General features: G+C 41.5%; 1 protein-coding gene across 2 annotated transcripts in view; it reads right to left on the bottom strand.

Annotated features, from left to right (window-relative positions):
* The window catches only part of ANXA13 (annexin A13), a 73,556-nt gene extending 55,567 nt beyond the window's left edge, over positions 1-17,989 (bottom strand). For both annotated transcript variants that reach the window (XM_033934880.1, XM_033934881.1), the window contains exon 1: positions 17,949-17,989. In XM_033934880.1, the coding sequence (XP_033790771.1) occupies positions 17,949-17,963 (15 nt within the window). In that variant the 5' untranslated portion in view covers positions 17,964-17,989. The remainder of the gene's footprint in view (positions 1-17,948) is intronic.
* Positions 17,990-18,260: the final 271 nt, after the last annotated feature.

Raw genomic sequence — 18,260 nt, 5'->3', positions numbered from 1 at the left:
ATCAGTGCTGATTAAAAAGCTTAATTGAGCTTGTTCTCCAATTTAGATAGGCACCTATCTAGTTGGGCGCCTCCGAAATAGGCGCCTAACTTTAGGTGCTGGTTTCAGAATTTGGGCCTTAATCTTCCATTGCCCCAGGTACATTAGATAGATTGTGGACAGATAGGGAAAATGCTTAAGTATTTGATTGTAAACTGCTTAGATAACTTTGATAGGTGGTATATAAAAATATCTATAATCAAAAAATAAATCAAGTTAAGGTACCACTGCTTGATCACTGACAAGACTTGAAATTTGTGGTTTTATTGACTGTTAACCTTCCAAGTTGGTGGAGGCAACGTTTCCCAGATTTTATTGAATAGGGAGCAAAAATTAATATTTATACAGGATACCAGTCACCCAAATGGTCTCAATAATGATGTTGAATGGACATTATTGTAAAACAGAGTACACGTGCTTCAGTTATTAGGAGACTCTGCATTGGAGAACTTCAAAGACACCATTTTGAAGCAGGAGAATTGTCTTCCGTCAGTGGGTTTGTTTTTTGAAATGTATTTGATTACTTTGATTTTAAACTTAATTTTTTCCTGGGTTAAGTCATTTATACATAATTAAAGTCAACACTCATGATTATTTCAACATCATCTATCCAAGAAGAGCCCTCTAAAAATATACAGATGGAAGAAAGAGGTTAAATTATTTGATTGAGAAGGGTTTATTACTCATTATCTTCTTTGTAAATGATTAGCAAGATGCCTAGGTTTCCTGGATAATATTCCTAACTGTCTTTTCTTAACAGTCATTAGATGCGAGTGTCATTAGCCCTTAGTTTATCCATCACCTGGCATGCCTCTGTTCATTTTCTCATGTGAAAATTTGGAACAGAACACTTCAAGTTATGTGGGCTAAAGATTTGATTTCTTTAATTTTATGAATGAGAGAGCCTTAAGCTAACGGTTCATTAACCCCCCTCTTTTACGAACGCAAAGTGCGGGTTTCAGCGCTGGCAATGGTGGCGCCAAAACCCGCGCTATGTGTTCGTAAATGAGGGGTTAAATTTCTAATTGGTTTATTCTGCATTTTTATAAGTAAATGGCACTAATTTTTATGGCATGAACATTCTTTATATGGCTCCTCTCAGTAGCAAGAATATTTTGAGGTGGATTTTAGAAAGGACGTGAAGAGGGGGATTCAAATGTCCAAGTCAGGACAAGTTGAATTCCTATACTATTTTACAGGATGATCTGCCAAATGTAAAGCTTCTTGTAAAACAGAAGCAGGACTGCGTGCCCCAATATATCTGTGTCCAGAGGGAGAAAAATTTTGGAAACCTGGATATGGGGGGAAAGTCCACACTTTTTATCTCCAGATAGATGTTGGAGCAACCTTTAAAAATCACTGCACCCTTTGCCAGCATTGGCAGGTCCCCCCCACAGTAGGTGTCCCACTATTCTGATGCCAGCTCGCCCCCAAAAGTACCCCAACCCCAACTCCTATTCCCACAACACAGCTAGCCTTTCCCAATGGTACTCTCATCCTCATGGGAGCCTCTCTCACACTCCCCTCCCCCCCAGCGGAGGTACCAGCTCTGTGGGTGATTGAACACCCCGAATATCAAGGAAACCTCTTTATTGTAATCAGGGAACTTCAACTTGTACTGAGTTTAGCACCCTCAATGATTTTGAAAAGGTGGCTTCTATGTTCCCCAGCGTCCATGGTCCACAAAAAGGACCTTGGGCTTGAAACGCTGGGTGTCTAGGAGGGTGAGATTAGTGGCCACTTGTTCTCACCTTGTACCTCCTGGTTTCAAATTGGCCACTGAGCCCTCTAGCAATAATATCACTTTGCACATAACACAGCTTAATAAAAGGGCCCCTCTATATGTAACCGCCTAAAGTTAAGTAGGAAGCATGTACTTAAATGCTGATATTCTAGTCATTTATGAGTATATATGTACGTGAACACATGGGCATAAGTATTGCATGATGAGGTTTACAAGGAATCATCATTTATGGTTTTCTTCCACTTTTACTTTTAATTGCAAACATCAGATGTAACTGAGTAAAAATTGGTGAAATTATTGCTTCTGTAAAAGTAAAAGTAACAAATGTGTCCTGTACACTTCCCCCGCCATATTCGCGGTTTCAGCAATCGCAACTTCGATTATTTACGATTTTTAGCATGCTGGCTCCTCCCCCCCCATATTACAGTACAGTAGGCATTTTGCAAGCGCAATTCGTCCTCTGGCAGCTTCAGACCGTCAATGTTTCTGGCCTCCTCCCACAACTTTTTTTTTTTAACTTTCTCATATCTTATTCACGGTTTTATCCAGGTCACTAGTACCTGGCCAAAACTCAAGGAGTAGCAACATTCCATCCAGGGCAAGCAGTGGCTTCCCCCATGTCTTTCTCAATAACAGACTGTGAACTTTTCCTCCAGGAAATTGTCCAAATCTTTCTTAAAGCCAGCTACGCTATCCGCTCTTACCACAACCTCTGGCAACTGATGCACTAACTGACAATAGATGGGACTTACTACTAATAAAAGAAACATGTCTAAGCATAGAATTTTGTTTCTGCAAATTGGCACATCGCTCCGAGAGACACCGACACGCTTTTGTACCGTACCATTTTTTTTCAAAGTCGGTATTTGTTTACTTGTTTGTCCCCTGAAGAACGCATTCCAGACAGCCGAAACATACATTACTAAAAGTTCTGATTGGTTGTTTTATTTTTTTAAGTTATTTTCAAATAACAATAAATGATGAAGAACAACAAATGATGAACAATATAGATTACAATAGCAATTCTTAAATCAATATTGTTTACAGTAGAAAACAATATGCAGTGGCGTACCTAGGGGGGGGCGTGGGGGGGGCGCTCCGCTCCAGGTGCACGGTCCCAAGAGGGTGCACAGCTGGCCTGCCACAGGGGAAAGGCTGCCATTGCCATGAAAGAAGCCGGCGCCAGATCTCCCTCCCTCCGAATTCGTCCTGCTTCTTTTCCCACGGGCCGACCAAATTTAGCTGTCCGACGTCAATTCTGACGTCGGAGAGGACGTTCTGGGCCAGCCAATCACTGCTTGGCTGGCCCGGAACGTTCTCCCCGACGTTAGAATTGACGTCGGACAGCCAGAGTTGGTCGGCCCGCGGGAAACAAGCAGGGCGAATTCGGCGCCGGCCTGTTTCTGATGGCCAGTGGCAGCCTTTCCCCGGCGGTGGTGGCAGCATGGTGGTGGTGGCAGCAGTAGTGGCATGGGGGAGGGCAGGGAGAAAGAAAGAAAGGGGGGGAGACAGGGAGCCAGAAAGAAAGAAAGGGGGCATGGAGAGAGAAAGAAAGAAAGGGACAGGATGAAACAAAGAAAAAGTTGGGGGAGGGAATGAGGTCTGGAGGAGAGGAAGCATACAGGAGGCTGAAAGAAGGGAAGAAATATTGGATGCACAGTCAGAAGAATAAAGTGCAACCAGAGACTGATGAAATTACCAAACAAAGGTAGGAAAAATGATTTTATTTTCAATTTAGTGATCAAAATGTGTCTGTTTTGAGAATTTATATCTGCTGTCTATATTTTGCACTATGGCCCCCTTTTACTAAAGGGAGCCATAGTGCAAAATAGCGGTTTTTAGCACAGGGAGCCTATGAGTGTCGAGAGCAGCGTGGGGCATTCAGCGCAGCTCCCTGCACTAAAAAAACGCTATCGCGGTTTAGTAAAAAGGGAGGGAGTATATTTGTCTATTTTTGTATAGTTGTTACTGAGGTGACATTGCATAAAGTCATCTGCCTTGACCTCTTTGAAAACCCGCGTAATATAAATGATAATTAACATTTTCTCTGCGTACAGTGTGCTTTGTGTTTTTAAAATTTTATTGTTGGTAGATCATTTTGACTTGGCCACGAAGGTAAGGGGGAGGGAGGGAGGGGAGCTGCTGAAAGACATCTAGTAATCCTTGCAGGCTTGACTGTGCAGATAATTATTTTTGTAAAATCATGTTTTGTTATGTGACTAGCATTATTTAGACTTTAATTTCTATGAATGAATAGAATGAAAATGATATAAAATTGCTTGCTTGTTTTTATGTGCGTGCGCTGAAGGAAAGTGGAGAGAGAGTGGGCTGAGGACGCTGAAAGGAAATGAGAAACAGAGAGTGAGGAAAAGATTTATAAATTGACAATTGTACAGAATATTGTTTATTTTTATACTTTAATATAATAAGTTCAATATAAAACAATTCAAGGCTTGTGTGGATGGAATCAGGTGGTTTGTGGGAATGAGGACCGAGCTTACGGGGATTAGTCCAATAAAATGGTATTTTCTTATTTCTCATTATTTGTTTTATTTTTATTTGTTAATTTATAAAGTAGTGATTGTTATGTAATATCAGTTTTTTCAAATTTACATCTACTGTCTTTATATTTTGCACAGTATTAGAGGACATGTATTACTGTTTTTATGGTGTTGCATTGTATGCAGAGTCTGGTTTCTTGGCAGTTCAGTTTAACTTTTGTCTACATATTTCTATTTTTAGTTTGTGATTATTCCATATTGGGCGAGGGTGTATCTGTCTTTGGGTATGAAAGGGACATGGCTTTCTGATAGCATCGACTGTACAGGATCAATTGACTGTGCAGGATCTGGTTTGTTTAGTTTTACAATGTATGTGTTGGTGTTCTAGTGCTCACTGCAGTGTTTAAGATGCTGCCTTTTCCTAGGTACACTCTTGTTGTGTGATATGTAGATTGTTACTAAAAATCATATTTTTCATATAGATGGGGTGGTGTCAAAAAATGATGGGCCCCGGGTGTCACATATGCTAGGTACGCCACTGACAATATGCTTATAGTGTTGGCACTAAAGCCAACCTGTATCAACACAAGAAGCTAACAGCATGATTGGTTGTTTTATGGCATCTCGCTTGCTTTTTCAATTTAGATGGACGCGTCAGTCTGGTACAGCCTCTAAATGAGCTTGCCCAGCTGACTGATTCTCACTGGTCTGCTAGCTTTGCCTGATTCAGGCCTTTAAAATACATACAAAATGGGGGAAACCCTTTCCCAGTCTGATCTCTAAATACATGCAGCTCACTTTTTCTCACTCTCTGCCCATTTTCTCCCCTGGATCATTGCCATCTACACATCCCTCCTCCCCTTTCCCCAGGTGGCACCCAAGGCACCTCAAGGAATTTTAGCCTGAAGAAGAGTTTCATAGTTTCATAGTTTATTTAAAATTTAATTACATATCTATCAAAATTCTAGGCGAGAGTACAATATTAATAAAAATAGGGAGTACAATAATTTGAAACTAAGACATCTACAGACTAAGGACGAACCATACTGATTATACGTGGGAAGGGGGAAGGAACTATAATAAAGTCATATAAGGAACAAACACAAAGAATGGGAAGACACATATGCTGCTGGATTTCTTTTAAAAAGAAGAGTGACTGTAAGGGGCGAGCAGCGCATTTGGAAAGGGTACCCGGCGCTCCTAGACATCTTTGAACAGAAAACGATATCTAGTGTTCATAGGCATCTTTGAACAAAAAAATCATTTTAAAACGCCTTTAAATTTCTCCAAGTTAGTTTCTTTTTTTTTTTTTTTTTAATTCTTTATTAATTTTCAAATTTACAATACGTGTAACAATATAGCCAAACAAATTAACAATAAATATAACACTTAATAATCATCAATGATAAAAATAAAATGCTCTTATCTCCCACCCTTCCCACCCTTTCTTATCATATAATCAATACCTTATACAATATGTAACAATAAATTTACCCTCCCCTCCCCCCCCTCACAATCAAACTTGTAAATTTAAGGGGAAAAAAAATAATAAAATGTCATCTAATCGGTACAATACTTTGTAAATGGCTCCCACACATCCTGATATTCCTGAAAAAACCTCGCTTTATTACAATAAATCTTTCCATTTTATAAACATGACATAAGGAATTCCACCAGAAATTATAATTTAATCTACTCCAAATTTTCCAATTATATATAATTTGTTGAATGGCAATCCCAGTCATTATAAGTAATAATTTGTTATTATTTGTAGTTTCTGATCTAATATGTAAAGGTAAAGAATTCCAAATTGTGGGAGCAGTCACAGAAAATACTGTTGTACGGCGAGTGCCGATTATTTTCAAGGAGGGTACAAAAAAAAGATGTTGGTTGGAGGATCTTAGTGTTCTAGACGGTTCATGAGGGATAATCAATTTATCTATAAATGCTGGTTCGTTTTATGTGTCACTAACAAAGGCCCTGTCACCCTTGTTGACGGGCAGTTATCTTCTGTTCCTACTGGTCCTGACTGTTCCACCACCTCTGCAATGTACCCAGGTCCAGCTACACCTGATGGACAGAAGGGCTGACCCTGGATCTATTGCTGCGCAGAGCAGTTTCCAAGTTCATTGTTCTTTGATATACTGTTTATCAAAAACATACCTAAACGGTTTACAATTATCAGAGTATTGTTAAAATTAAGAACATAAGCCTAAGCATAAGAAATGCCTCCGCTGGGTCAGACCTAAGGTCCATCGTGCCCAGCAGTTCGCTCACGCGGCGGCCCAACAGGTCCAGGAATAGGGTTACCAGATTCCCTCTTAAAAAAAGGCCACTCCCCTCCTCATTCTGGTCCCAGCCCCACCCCTCCCTCAGCCCCACCCCCACACGAAAGGCATGTCTCCTTCCCTGAGCCCGGGGGGGCGGGGGGGGGAGAGGGTGTCTGGATGCCCTCTGTGTGTGCGCAGTTGCTGACACTTTGTTATGTATGCAAACTGCTAACCCTTTCTGAGCTCTTCTGGGAGGGCCGGATTTAAAAACAAAGAAAGAAAGAAAGAAATGACATCGCAAGCACACAAGTCACATCAACATCTCTGCATACGCAGGGGACATCCCAGATGCAGCCCCCAAGCTCGGAGCCTTCCAAAACCCGGACATGCTGTCAGGTTTTGGAAACCCCTCAGGGCACCCGGACAGCTCTCCAAAAAGAGGACACGTCCAGGTTTTCGCAAACATCTGGTAGCCCTGGTAAAGCGTGACATCTCAAGGCCCTGTAGAGCAGCGGTCTCAAACTCGTGGCCCCGTCAGGTCCTATTTTGAGGCCCTCGGTATGTTTATCATAATCACAAAAGTAAAATAAAACCGTTTCTTTATCATATGTCTCTTTAGCTATAAATTACAATATTATTATTAAGACTTAGGTAAAAGGAAAGATTTATAAACTATAAAGAGTTTTACCTCATGCAAAATTGTCATTTAAGAACTTTAAAATTAGAAAAGGAAAAAAGAAAAGTGGGGGGGGGGGATGACAAGATATATAGACATACTGGAATAAAAAAGGGAAAAGTGGGAGATGGGAAGAGCTTAAATACAATGGCAAAAAATGGAGGAAAGAAAGAGGAGGGCATTAATACATTAGGTTAGGGGGGTCGCTTCAGAAGAAGCGTTTTGGTTTTCTTGATTCGATACTGCCGAATACAAGGAAGCTGTTAGGGCTCGCGGAGCAGAGTCAAATTGAGAAAGCATCTTTGAAGAGAAATGTTTTTAAATTACATTTGAATTTTTCAAGGGATGCTCCTTGTCTGAGATCTGATGGAAAGTTGTTCCATAGCATAGGAGCAGTGACTGAAAAAATGGTTTTACGGGTAGAATCAAGAAATAGTTTGCGAATAGGAGGAACAGAGAATAGGTTTTGGGTAGTGGAATGCAGGTTCCGGGAACTTAAGGGGTATACGGAATATGTCATTTATTGATGAATGCTGGTGAATTGGATCGCTTGGTTTTAAATGTTAACAGAAGCATTTTGTAGGTGATGCGGTGAGGAATGGGTAACCTGTGAGCTTTGCGAAAGAGGGGGAGTCGCGTGGTCAAATCTTTTAGCTTTGTAAATAAGCTTGACTGCGGTATTTTGTAAAAGTTGTAACCGACGGATTTCTTTGTCTCAGTAGAATTATCTTTATGACAAAGATTTTGCCTTTGCTATTTTCTTGTTAAACATTAAAAAGGGTTTCTTTTACTCTTCAACAGATTACTACAGTATGCAAAATGACAGATAAGATTATCAGACTGAAACAGTGAGCTCTGAGGTGCTAGTTAATCATTCGGGGCCGTACAATAGACAGTATTGAGGAGTTTCCGCAGTCTTATCGCCTACATTTTTCAGGATCTGACTGGTCCCACAGCGGTTGCGGTAGGATCAATAACTCTGTTTGCATCTACAGCGCTTGATAGTTTGCTGTTGCGTGTTCAAATGCGGGGGAAAGGTTAGCAGTGATTAATTACTAGGCCACTGTCTGCATTTCTCTGTTAAATGCTCCATTACTATCCTCTTCAATGTAATTTCAATAAAAATACAATTTTTTTTTTTTGTAGCCTTCCTTTGCTTTCTCCATGACTTCATCACAACAAACTCCTTGTTTATAATCCCAGTGCTCTTATAATTCATTGCTTTCATTTTGGTGATAAACTGTAGGCACAATCTGCTCATGGGGGTTTACACAGGGCTAGTGCAGGGTGAGCGTGACTTTAGCGCACAATTTTTGTGAGCACACAGATGCTGAAAAAGGGTTTTGTGCAGAAGCTAGCCCTTTGTATTTGGTGGCTAAGTTATGTGGACACTGGCACTGAATCAAGTGTATTATTATTAAGTTTCTTGATATATCGTCTATCAAACATATCTAAACAATTTACAATAATCAGTGGCGTAGCAAGGGTGAGAGATGCCCCTTCCCTGTTCCCCCCCTCACCTCCACATGCACCTTTCCCGACCCTTCCTCCTTATCTCTGTAACATTCCTGGCATGAGCAGAAATCCCCAAACTGCTGTTGCACCAGCGTCGGCTCTTCCTCTGACGTCACGTCCTAGGTGCGGGGCCAGGAAGTGACATCAGAGGAAGAGCCTATGCTGGAGCTACAGCAGCTTGGGGCTTGCTGCATGCGCCAGGAACATTACAGAGGTATGGGGGAAGGGAAGCAGTGTGCATGTGTGGCAATGGGGGAAGGGCAGAGAGGACGGATGCCAGCGCCTTCACCAAGACGGTGCCTGGGGCGGACTGCCTCCCCCTTACTATGCCACTACACTGAATATTGCTACAACCTGAAAAGCTGCCAGCTCCGCCTTGACTCTGCTCTTGAAACGCCCCTCTTCAGCCTGCTTTAAAATTGTCTGGTCAGAGCTAATATTTAGCGGCACTGCCAGGTTAAATGCCGATGAATACTGACAGCTGGTTTGCAGAGCACGATTTAAGCAGGCAGGAGCCTCTCCTGCCCACTTAAATTGCTTTGAATATCGACCAGAAAGCTTTTAAATAAGTGCTCATTTTGGCCAAGGCTTTACATGAGGTTTTAAGGGTATCATTCTCCTTAATGCCATGTAATTTATTTCCACCTCCGAACTGAAAACAAGATAAAAATGCAGCCTCACTACTTAATTGGCAGCATGAAAACATGCAGATTTGCAAAATGAATGATCACACTGAAAAATCCAACCTAATCTGGAGTTTCCAGTAAGTACAAGCAGGAAACAAACATCAACCAACATGGCTAGCAAACCCTGGTGCCCTTTTGCTAAAAGGCATCAAGCCCTAATGCACTTAGCATGGGAAAAACAGGAAACCACAAAATGCACGATTGTGTTTTTTGGTATTTTGCCTGTTAGTGCATGCTAACTTGTACATTAGCGGTACATTACCTCATACATGCATTTCAGGCGAAGACTAAAAACATTCCTGTTCAACAAATTCCTAGCGGATCACTAAACCCTGCACCCTCCCTGCTCCTCCAGACGAAGGAAAATGCTCTAGTTATGGACTCTCTACTCCACTCTTCAACCCACCCCCTCACCTCTCCCTTCCCATGGTTGTTTTCAATATTTCCAGCCATCTGATTGCAGGTCACCCTCTTCACCTTGTTTCTTCAATCTTCCCAAACATAATGTCTTTCTCCAATTAACTTTCTCTTCTGACAGTATAACCAAAATAAGACAATCATAACTTCATCATTTGGGCTTTGAGTGACACAGCTGGTTTGATCTCTTCCAGAATCGATTTGTTAGTTCTTCTGGCGGCATGCATAAAATCTCCAGCACCAAAGCTCAAATAAGTCAATCTTCTTTCTGCCTTGTTTCCGTAGTGTCCAGCTTTTGCATCCCAAATTGACCACTACGAAAATGAGTGCTTGGACAAGTTTGATCTTTGTCAAGAGCCTTCATTGAAGAGCGACCCAGTGCTATTCTGTGGAGTATTTCTTCCCTTCTATTAGCTCTTTTGTTTACGACTGAAATCCTTTACAACTTCTATTCTATCACCTTCAAGTTCAAAATCTTCATCATTTTTCGTGTTCATGATATTCGTCTTGTTGGTGTTCAATTCTAATTACATGTTATGACTTTCGACTTTGACTTTTCTCAGTAGATACAGCTTGTCTTTGCTGCTGGTGACGAGTGATGTATCATCTGCATAGCACAGGTTGTTTATATTTCGGCCACCATTGAGAAATCAATGCTCTCTCCTTCCAAATTTGCTTTTCTGAAAATGGCTTGGCCGTAAAGGTTGAACAGGTAAGGTGACAAGATGCCTCCTTGCCCGAGGCCACGTTTAATTGGAAACCAATCAGTGTTGCCATATTCTGTTCTCACTGCAGCTTCTTGATTTTCATAGAGGCTCTTTATCAGATGAGTAATGTGTTTGGGTGTTCCCAATTGTGCTAGCGTTCTCCATAGTTTATCATGATCTACACAGTCAAAAGCTTTGTTGTAGTCGACGAAGCAAACGTATAGGGGCTTTTGGTGTAGTCGATGAAGCGAAAGTATATAGAGAAAATGTTATGTTAATCAAGAACAAATTTATGGCAGCAATAAGAACATGAGATTTAGTGTTGTGGTGAGATAATGCCGCACCTGGGGAAATTACTGTACTTTTTGAAAGCATGATATTATTTTACCAAATCGTCACACCCCAGGTAGTTGCTTTCTGAATAGCAGCAAGTGATCTTTGCTAATACATGGATACTTAGCATTTTTATAATAGCATGGGTTTTAAAATACAGTAAAACCTTGGATTGCAAGTAACTTGGTTTGCAAGTGTTTTGCAAGACAAGCAAAACATTTTAGTAAATTTTAACTTGATATACAAGCAATGTCTTGCAATACAAGTACATACAGTATACATACATCACAACTGAGCCGATGGTTCTCTCTCTGATGCTGCAAGAATGTAATGACTGTTCTAAATGAGCGAGGTCTTGCAATACAGGTACTGTACATATAGAGGGGCATAATAAAAAAAAAACAACGCCTAAGGCCTTAAACGTTGAAAGTAGAAGCAGGGAAAATGTCCATTATCAAAAAAAAAAAAAACAAAACGTCCAAAAGGAGGTTTTTTTTGATAATGGCCTGCCTCTATGTTCAGCTGTTTAAACGCCCAGACCACCACTACGTCTAAACTTACACCATATAATCAACCTAAAAAAGCCTAAGCCCCAAACGTCCAAAACAAGAGCTTTTAGGCGAAGGAGGAGCCAGTCCTTCCCCTAAAAGCTGGATTCTGTAACCGGTGTCTGTCAAAAACAACACCGGTTAGAGAATCCCCCCCCCCGCTACAACAATCCAGGCAGGAGGGAGCCCAGGCCCTCCTGCTCCGTGGCATCCCCAAACTCCGCGACACGATCAGGGTAGGAGGGAGCCCAAGCCCTCCTGCCCTGGTGAACCGCAACCCCCCCACTGACATCGGGGCAAGAGGGAGCCCAAGCCCTCTTGCCCCTCGACCCCCCCCCCCCGCCAAGTCCGATGGGAGCCAGGAGGGAGCACAAGCCATCCTGGCCCGACGACACCCTCTAACCCCCACCCCCCACTAAAATACGGGCAGGAGGGATCCCATGCCCTTCTGCCCTTGACACAAACCCCCCCGACCGACCCCCCGAACCCCCGATCGGCCCCCCACCGACCCGCGAACCCCTACCCCCACCCCCCTTCCCCGTACCTTAAAAATTGTCCGACAGGCCAGCTATCTCAGGAATGGCTGGCCTTAGGGCCTGATTGGCCCAGGTGGCTCAAACCCCGCCCACAGGTGGGGCTTGAGGCACCTGGGCCAACCGGAATCAACCCAGTTGTCTTAGGCCCATTCTGTGTGTGGGGCCTTAGGCACATGGACCCACTAGGGTGGTTGCTCTATATATATGGACATATACTGGTTGCTCTGGTAAATGATAAGTAGTAGTACCCTGAAGGTTTCCTGGTTTTAATCCTTTTCCTGCTCTCTACTACTACTACTGTGTATCATTTCTATAGTACTAACAGCTGTACGCAGCACTGTGGCAGCCCTTGCTTGACAGATTTGACAAATTATTCAAGACAAACAAATAAGGGATGAGGACGTTTCATTTGTTATGGGAATGATTAAAATAATATGGGCACTGTACAGGTGAAAAATGGACCGAGTTAAAAGTAGCCTCAAAAAAATGACAGGCTTTTAGCCTGGTTTTTGAATAGGGCTAGAGCTGAGGCATGATGCAATGACTCAGGAAATCTATTCCAGGTGTACGGCACAGCAAGATAGAAGGAACAGAGTCTGGAATTAGTGGCGGAGGAGAAGGGTACAGATAAGAGTGACATTTAGAGGATTCCCAGGGAGGGAGGGTTGTAAGGTGAAATAAAATAGAGATATTAAGGAGCTGTACAATGAATGCATTTATAAGTCAGTAAGAGGAGTCTAGTTTGCATAAAGAAACAGCTAGGAAGCTAATGAAGTGACCTGAAGAGAGGGGAGTATGCATTGTTCATATCTTAGGTTATGTGAGTATAGTGAAACCGGTGAAAGTTAAGTGGTGCACTAGAATTTTGAACAGATGGGGGGGGGGGAGTAGTTTATTGGGGTACCTATGAGGAGTACATTGCAGTATCTACTGTGTTTCCCCAAAAATAAGACAGGGTCTTTTACACTTCTCCCTCCATATTCACTGTCTTAGGGGATTAACAGAACCGCGAATACAGAAAACCCGCGAATAACTTTTTTATATTTTATTCGCTGTTTTCTATTGAAAACCATTGTGAATATGGTGAAACTGTGAATAACTTGGTGGGAGACCTGGCCTGTTCCTGAAGGAGAGGCAAATACAGTGAAGAAAGTGCTGGGAATCGGCGATTTTCTCTGTAAACACTTGGAATCGGCGATTTCTCTATGCAAGCTGATGTAATTTTTTTTGGGGTAAAGGAGCCAGCGAGCTAAAAACCGTGAATAATCGAAACCGCGATTGCTGAAACCACAAATACAGAGGGAGAAGTGTATTAATTTTTGCTCCAAAAGATGCGTTAGGACTTATTTTCAGGCTCTGTGATATTTTAAGCAAGGCTCTGTGTCATCTACAATACATCATTGTTAACTAAAGCAGAAAAAAAAAAACCCTTCCCAAAACAAACCATCAGTACTTTTTATTCCTCCATTTTAGTCAAATTTCTACGAGGCATATGCCTTTCTAATTATGCAAGTCAATTGTTTTCCACTCCCGTGTTTCTTAAAATGAATTGGTTTGGAGTAATGCTCTGCTGGAGAGTCGCAACATGGAGAGTTATTTTTAGAAATTTGGGGAGAATTTCGGATTTTGGGAAGGTTGCAGAAAAGGTAGTGAGGTGTGTGGAATTTATTTGAATTTAGCTCACATCGCGGCAGCGGAGACAACATCCGGGACACAGGCGCAGGTTGCAGGGACGTTCAGCAGGGAGGCTTCCAGATGGGGTATGAGACACTGCTGTCAGTATGGTAGGAGAGGGCCGAGTCACGCTGCTGCGTAACTAGGGCTTATTTTGGGAGTAGGGCCTATATTGTGAGCAGCCAGAAAAATCATGCTAGGGCTTATTTTCAGGGAAACACGATAAGTGGGAGGCGATGAGAGCGTGTTCTGGTAGCGTGTTCTCATCTGGCATAGCCACTGCAATGAACATATCATGACAGAAGGACAGAAGGGCACGTTGCTGTTGACGGATGGGTAGGACTTTCTCCCTGCCTGGTGGCTGGGCATGCCGTCTCCCTAGCATACTTTACTCCTCCCAAGAACACGTTTGGTTTAGAAATTGCATCTGGGTCTCCTTTAAGTGAGGCAATAAAAAAACAAAGTGACATGGCCAAGGGAACAAAGTATCAAGACTGAAACAGGATTTCAATCCCATTTTGCAGTTCATTGCTCTAATCTCTATTCCGCTTCCTCTCTGTTTCAATAAAAAAAAGGTAATTCATTGTTTGGTGTCTCTGAGGTTATCTAAGTATTTAAATAACCTAAATTACTATTACAAACAAGAAACCAAAGTCTGACACTGTGTTCCTAGCAGAAGGAAAAAAACTAAAGAACAATAAACGGCAAAATGCTATTACGTAAAACATGTGTGCACATAAGAACATAGGACAATAACTGGCCAACTGGCCACACCCTTACAAATTTGACTTTTCCAAGTAACATAATAGATGACGGCAGATCAGGGCCACCAAGAGAAAATCCGGGCCCCGATACAAAGGTGTGTGGGACCTTATACAAAATGTTATACACATGTATGTGTGTATATTATTAATTTCTAACAATCGTAGATTACATTGATACATTTAGATAATTATGTATAGGTATAAATGCAATAATAAAGTAATATATTTATAATAGTAAAAGACGTTAGATAATAGCATTTATTGTCTGTGAAACAAAGGTGCTTTCCTGGCCTTTTTCTTAGTGAAACTGAATTACATAATCAAAATTAATCTGTTTTGCTAGATCAGACTCAATACTGAGTCTTGTCAAATCTACTAGTCGCGCTTGTGACATAGTGGATCTTAGCAAATTTTTTACCAGCTTTAACTTGTTGAATGAGCGCTCTGCAGAGGTGACCGTGGCAAGAATTGTCAACAGAATACGCAGACCGACGCTGGCCTTCTATTGCATTGCGCTCACCCAATGCTTCGCGATCTTGTACGCGAAAGTTCTCGCGCCATTCTTTGTCTTCGTTGGTAAGGTCGTCTTCTTCTCGAGACATTGACACGTTTTGGTTTCTGTGATGTTTCTTGGGCTTCATTGGGCCCCCTTGAGCTTCATAGGCCCTGGAGCGATGTGCTGGCTGCACCCCCCTCTCCTCAGGCTTGTGGCAGATAAACACCTGTACGGTCCATCCACTCTGCCCAACGGGATAAATTCATAAGGTATGATGGGATGCGCCATATGCATACTTGATTTGTCCTTGCTATTTTCAGGGCTTAGAATGTAGACGTTTGCCCTGCACGGCTTTTGCTTTTCAATTACTGTGTTGACAAGTGTTGTCATCTAATCACCGCTAAACTCATTTGGTTCCATGCCTTCCATATAGGATTCCTTTATGTGTATCTCACACATTTTTTTTAATTCAGCCTCCTGTGGGAGGATATTCCAGGCATCTACCACCCTCTCTGTGAAAAAGTACTTCCTGATGTTATTCCTGAGTTGCCCCCTCCCCCCCATCAACCTAAATTTATGCCCTCTAATTCTACCACCTTCCCTCCTTTGGAAAAGGTAGCATCAGATATATCTAGACAGTTTTAATGGTTGAAGTGGTCTTTTCCTTAATTTCTATTTCATATAGAACTACTGTTTTAGTATTCTAAAAATTACAGCTGTATAGGGAACATGATTAACCAAACCATTAATAATAATGTACTTCTGTATCCTGTTGTAATCATTTGCTGCTTGTTGCAAACATCTCATACTCTCATTGCATGTATCTTCTTGCAAACCGCTCTGAACTTATGTATCTTGTTTTTAAACCGCTCTGAACTTATGTATCTTGTTGTAAACTTTTGTTTCTTGTCGTAATCATCGCATACTCTCATTGCATGAATCTTGCTGTAAACCGCTTCTAACTTATGGTATAGCAATATATAAGAAATAAAATTATTATTATTATTAATAATAATAATAATAACTTTATTCTTCTATACTGCCGCAATCTGACGACTTCTCGGCGGTTTACATCAAAGAGAGACTGGATACTCAGTGAAGTACAAAATACAAATAGTAACAGTACAGTATAATTCTTAAGGATAAACAGAAAATAATTAATGCAATTATTAAATAATTATTACAATTAATGTAATTTCTATTTAGGGGATAATCCACTTGGACAAGCAATTGCAACTATAAAACCCATGATCCTTGAGACAGATTTGTGACAACCTTCATGGAATGGTAATTGCAAACCCAACACCTTGAACCTACAAGACAATGATGGGGTAACCGTTGCAAGGTAGTAACTGCAATCCTAAAACCCTCAGATCTATGAGACACCAGTGGCGTAGCGAGAGTGAGAGGCGCCTGGGGCAGTGGCACCCCTCCCCCACCCTCGTTTCCGCCCTCCTGTCGCATACATGCCCCACCGCCCATTTCCCTTCCTTCATGTTTCTAGTTGTTCACCGCTGCAACCATCAACGTCAACGAGCTCCTTGCAACCGTATCAGCTCTCCCTCTGATGTCACTTCATAGGTGCGGCACCCGGAAGCAACGTCAGCGGGAGCCGACGCGGTCTTGAGGAGCACATTGAAGTTGTTGCTCGCGGTGGTGACAACTAGAGGTATCAGGGAAGAGTGGGAAGAGGTGGAGTGGAGAGGAGGAGGGGTGCTGGCACCCCCACCATGATGGCGCCCAGGGCGGACCGTCCACCCCTTCACTATGCCACTGCAAGACACCATTGGGTAAACTTTTCAAAGTAGCAATTGCAACTCTAAGAACTTTGAATCTATGAGGCACCATTGGGTAATCTTCATGAAATGACAATGGCAACCCTAAAACTCATGATCTTTGAGACAGTATTTGGGGTGACCTTCATGGAATGCCAATTGCAATGCTAAAACCCTCCAGTCTATGAGACAGCATGGCAGTAACATTCACAAAGTTGTAATTGCAACTCTTAGATAATTTTACAGCTTTGAAAAATTAGGTGAGGGACACAGGGGAGGGAGCATTGGGTTCCATGCGGGAATTTGGGTGCACATCTAACTAACTGGACGAGTTGTTGCTGAGCAGACTAGATGGACTATTTGGGAGGGGGGGTTTCTGCCATCATCTACTATGTTACTATAAACATGTAGTAAACAGAAGAATACTGCTGCAAAGTTGATCTTTGGAAAACGTAAATTTGACCATGTGACCCCTTTGCTTCAGAGTCTTCATTGGCTCCCAGTTTTTTTTAGAATTCAATGCGCTTGTATTTCTTTTAAAATTCTACATTCCTTTATTTTGGAACATTTACCGAATCTCCTTTGCAAGAGGTATCCAACAATTTAAACTCTCCATTCCTTCTAATAAAGACATCAAGGGAGTCAAGATCTTCAGTCAATCTTTGGTCTTTAAACTTTCTCAACTCTGGAATGATCTCCCCCTTTTTTTTTAAGGAGTTCCAGTTCGTTTCAATTTTTCCGTAAATCTTTAAAAACTACTCTATTTGCCAAACATTTTGAAAATTAATTCTTTTGAAATTTTGCTAATATCTTCTATTTATCATTTGTAAATCATTCCTTGTTTATTTTATTGCTGTAAACCGAGTCGAGCCTTCTCAGAATGATGACTCTGTGCACAAAGAAAGTTAAGCTTTAGTTTAGTTTAGTTTAGTTTAATACAACAATGTAATTTCCAAACCTTGAAGCAATAAGCCTACATGTAGCATTCTGCCACAAACACTCTAGCAAAAGAGCTCAAATCAAAGAAAAGTAGACGCAGCTAAGCTATCAGCTACAAGATGAAGCAAACGTTAACTGGACGTGCGAGAGGATGAGGACATATTACTATATTGAATCGAATACTATTAGCGCAGCTAGCATCAGTCACAGGGGCTTGCCGCTATTTAACACGACATTTTCATAGCAAAGATCCTTATTTTATTTAGAGTACATTTGTACAGATGTTAAAATTTGCTCCTCACTAAAAATAAAAGTGCTTAGTACTTACGTGGAAGTTGCCCATTGCTGCTTATCAGTGGTGCAGAGATGATGAACACTTGACTACTCTGTCGGCAATGAAATACAAGCATCAAGTTTATGAGATCCTTCGGATTAATGATTAACTTCTGACGTTTATCTTCATTTCACCAGCTTATAGATGGGTGGGATACATAAACTTTAAACAATGTAGAACCCAAGAGAAAGAATATCCAAAAAGGTAAATCTAAACAAAAAATTTCTATAATATCTTATTGCCACTGGGAAGTTCAAGGGCAAAACAGCAGCGAAATTATATGCAAATATTACGTATTTATATTAA

The sequence above is a fragment of the Geotrypetes seraphini genome, chromosome 2, assembly GCF_902459505.1.
Source record: "Geotrypetes seraphini chromosome 2, aGeoSer1.1, whole genome shotgun sequence".
Taxonomy (NCBI): Eukaryota; Metazoa; Chordata; class Amphibia; order Gymnophiona; family Dermophiidae; genus Geotrypetes; species Geotrypetes seraphini.
This window is presented reverse-complemented; position numbering and strand designations above follow the sequence as displayed.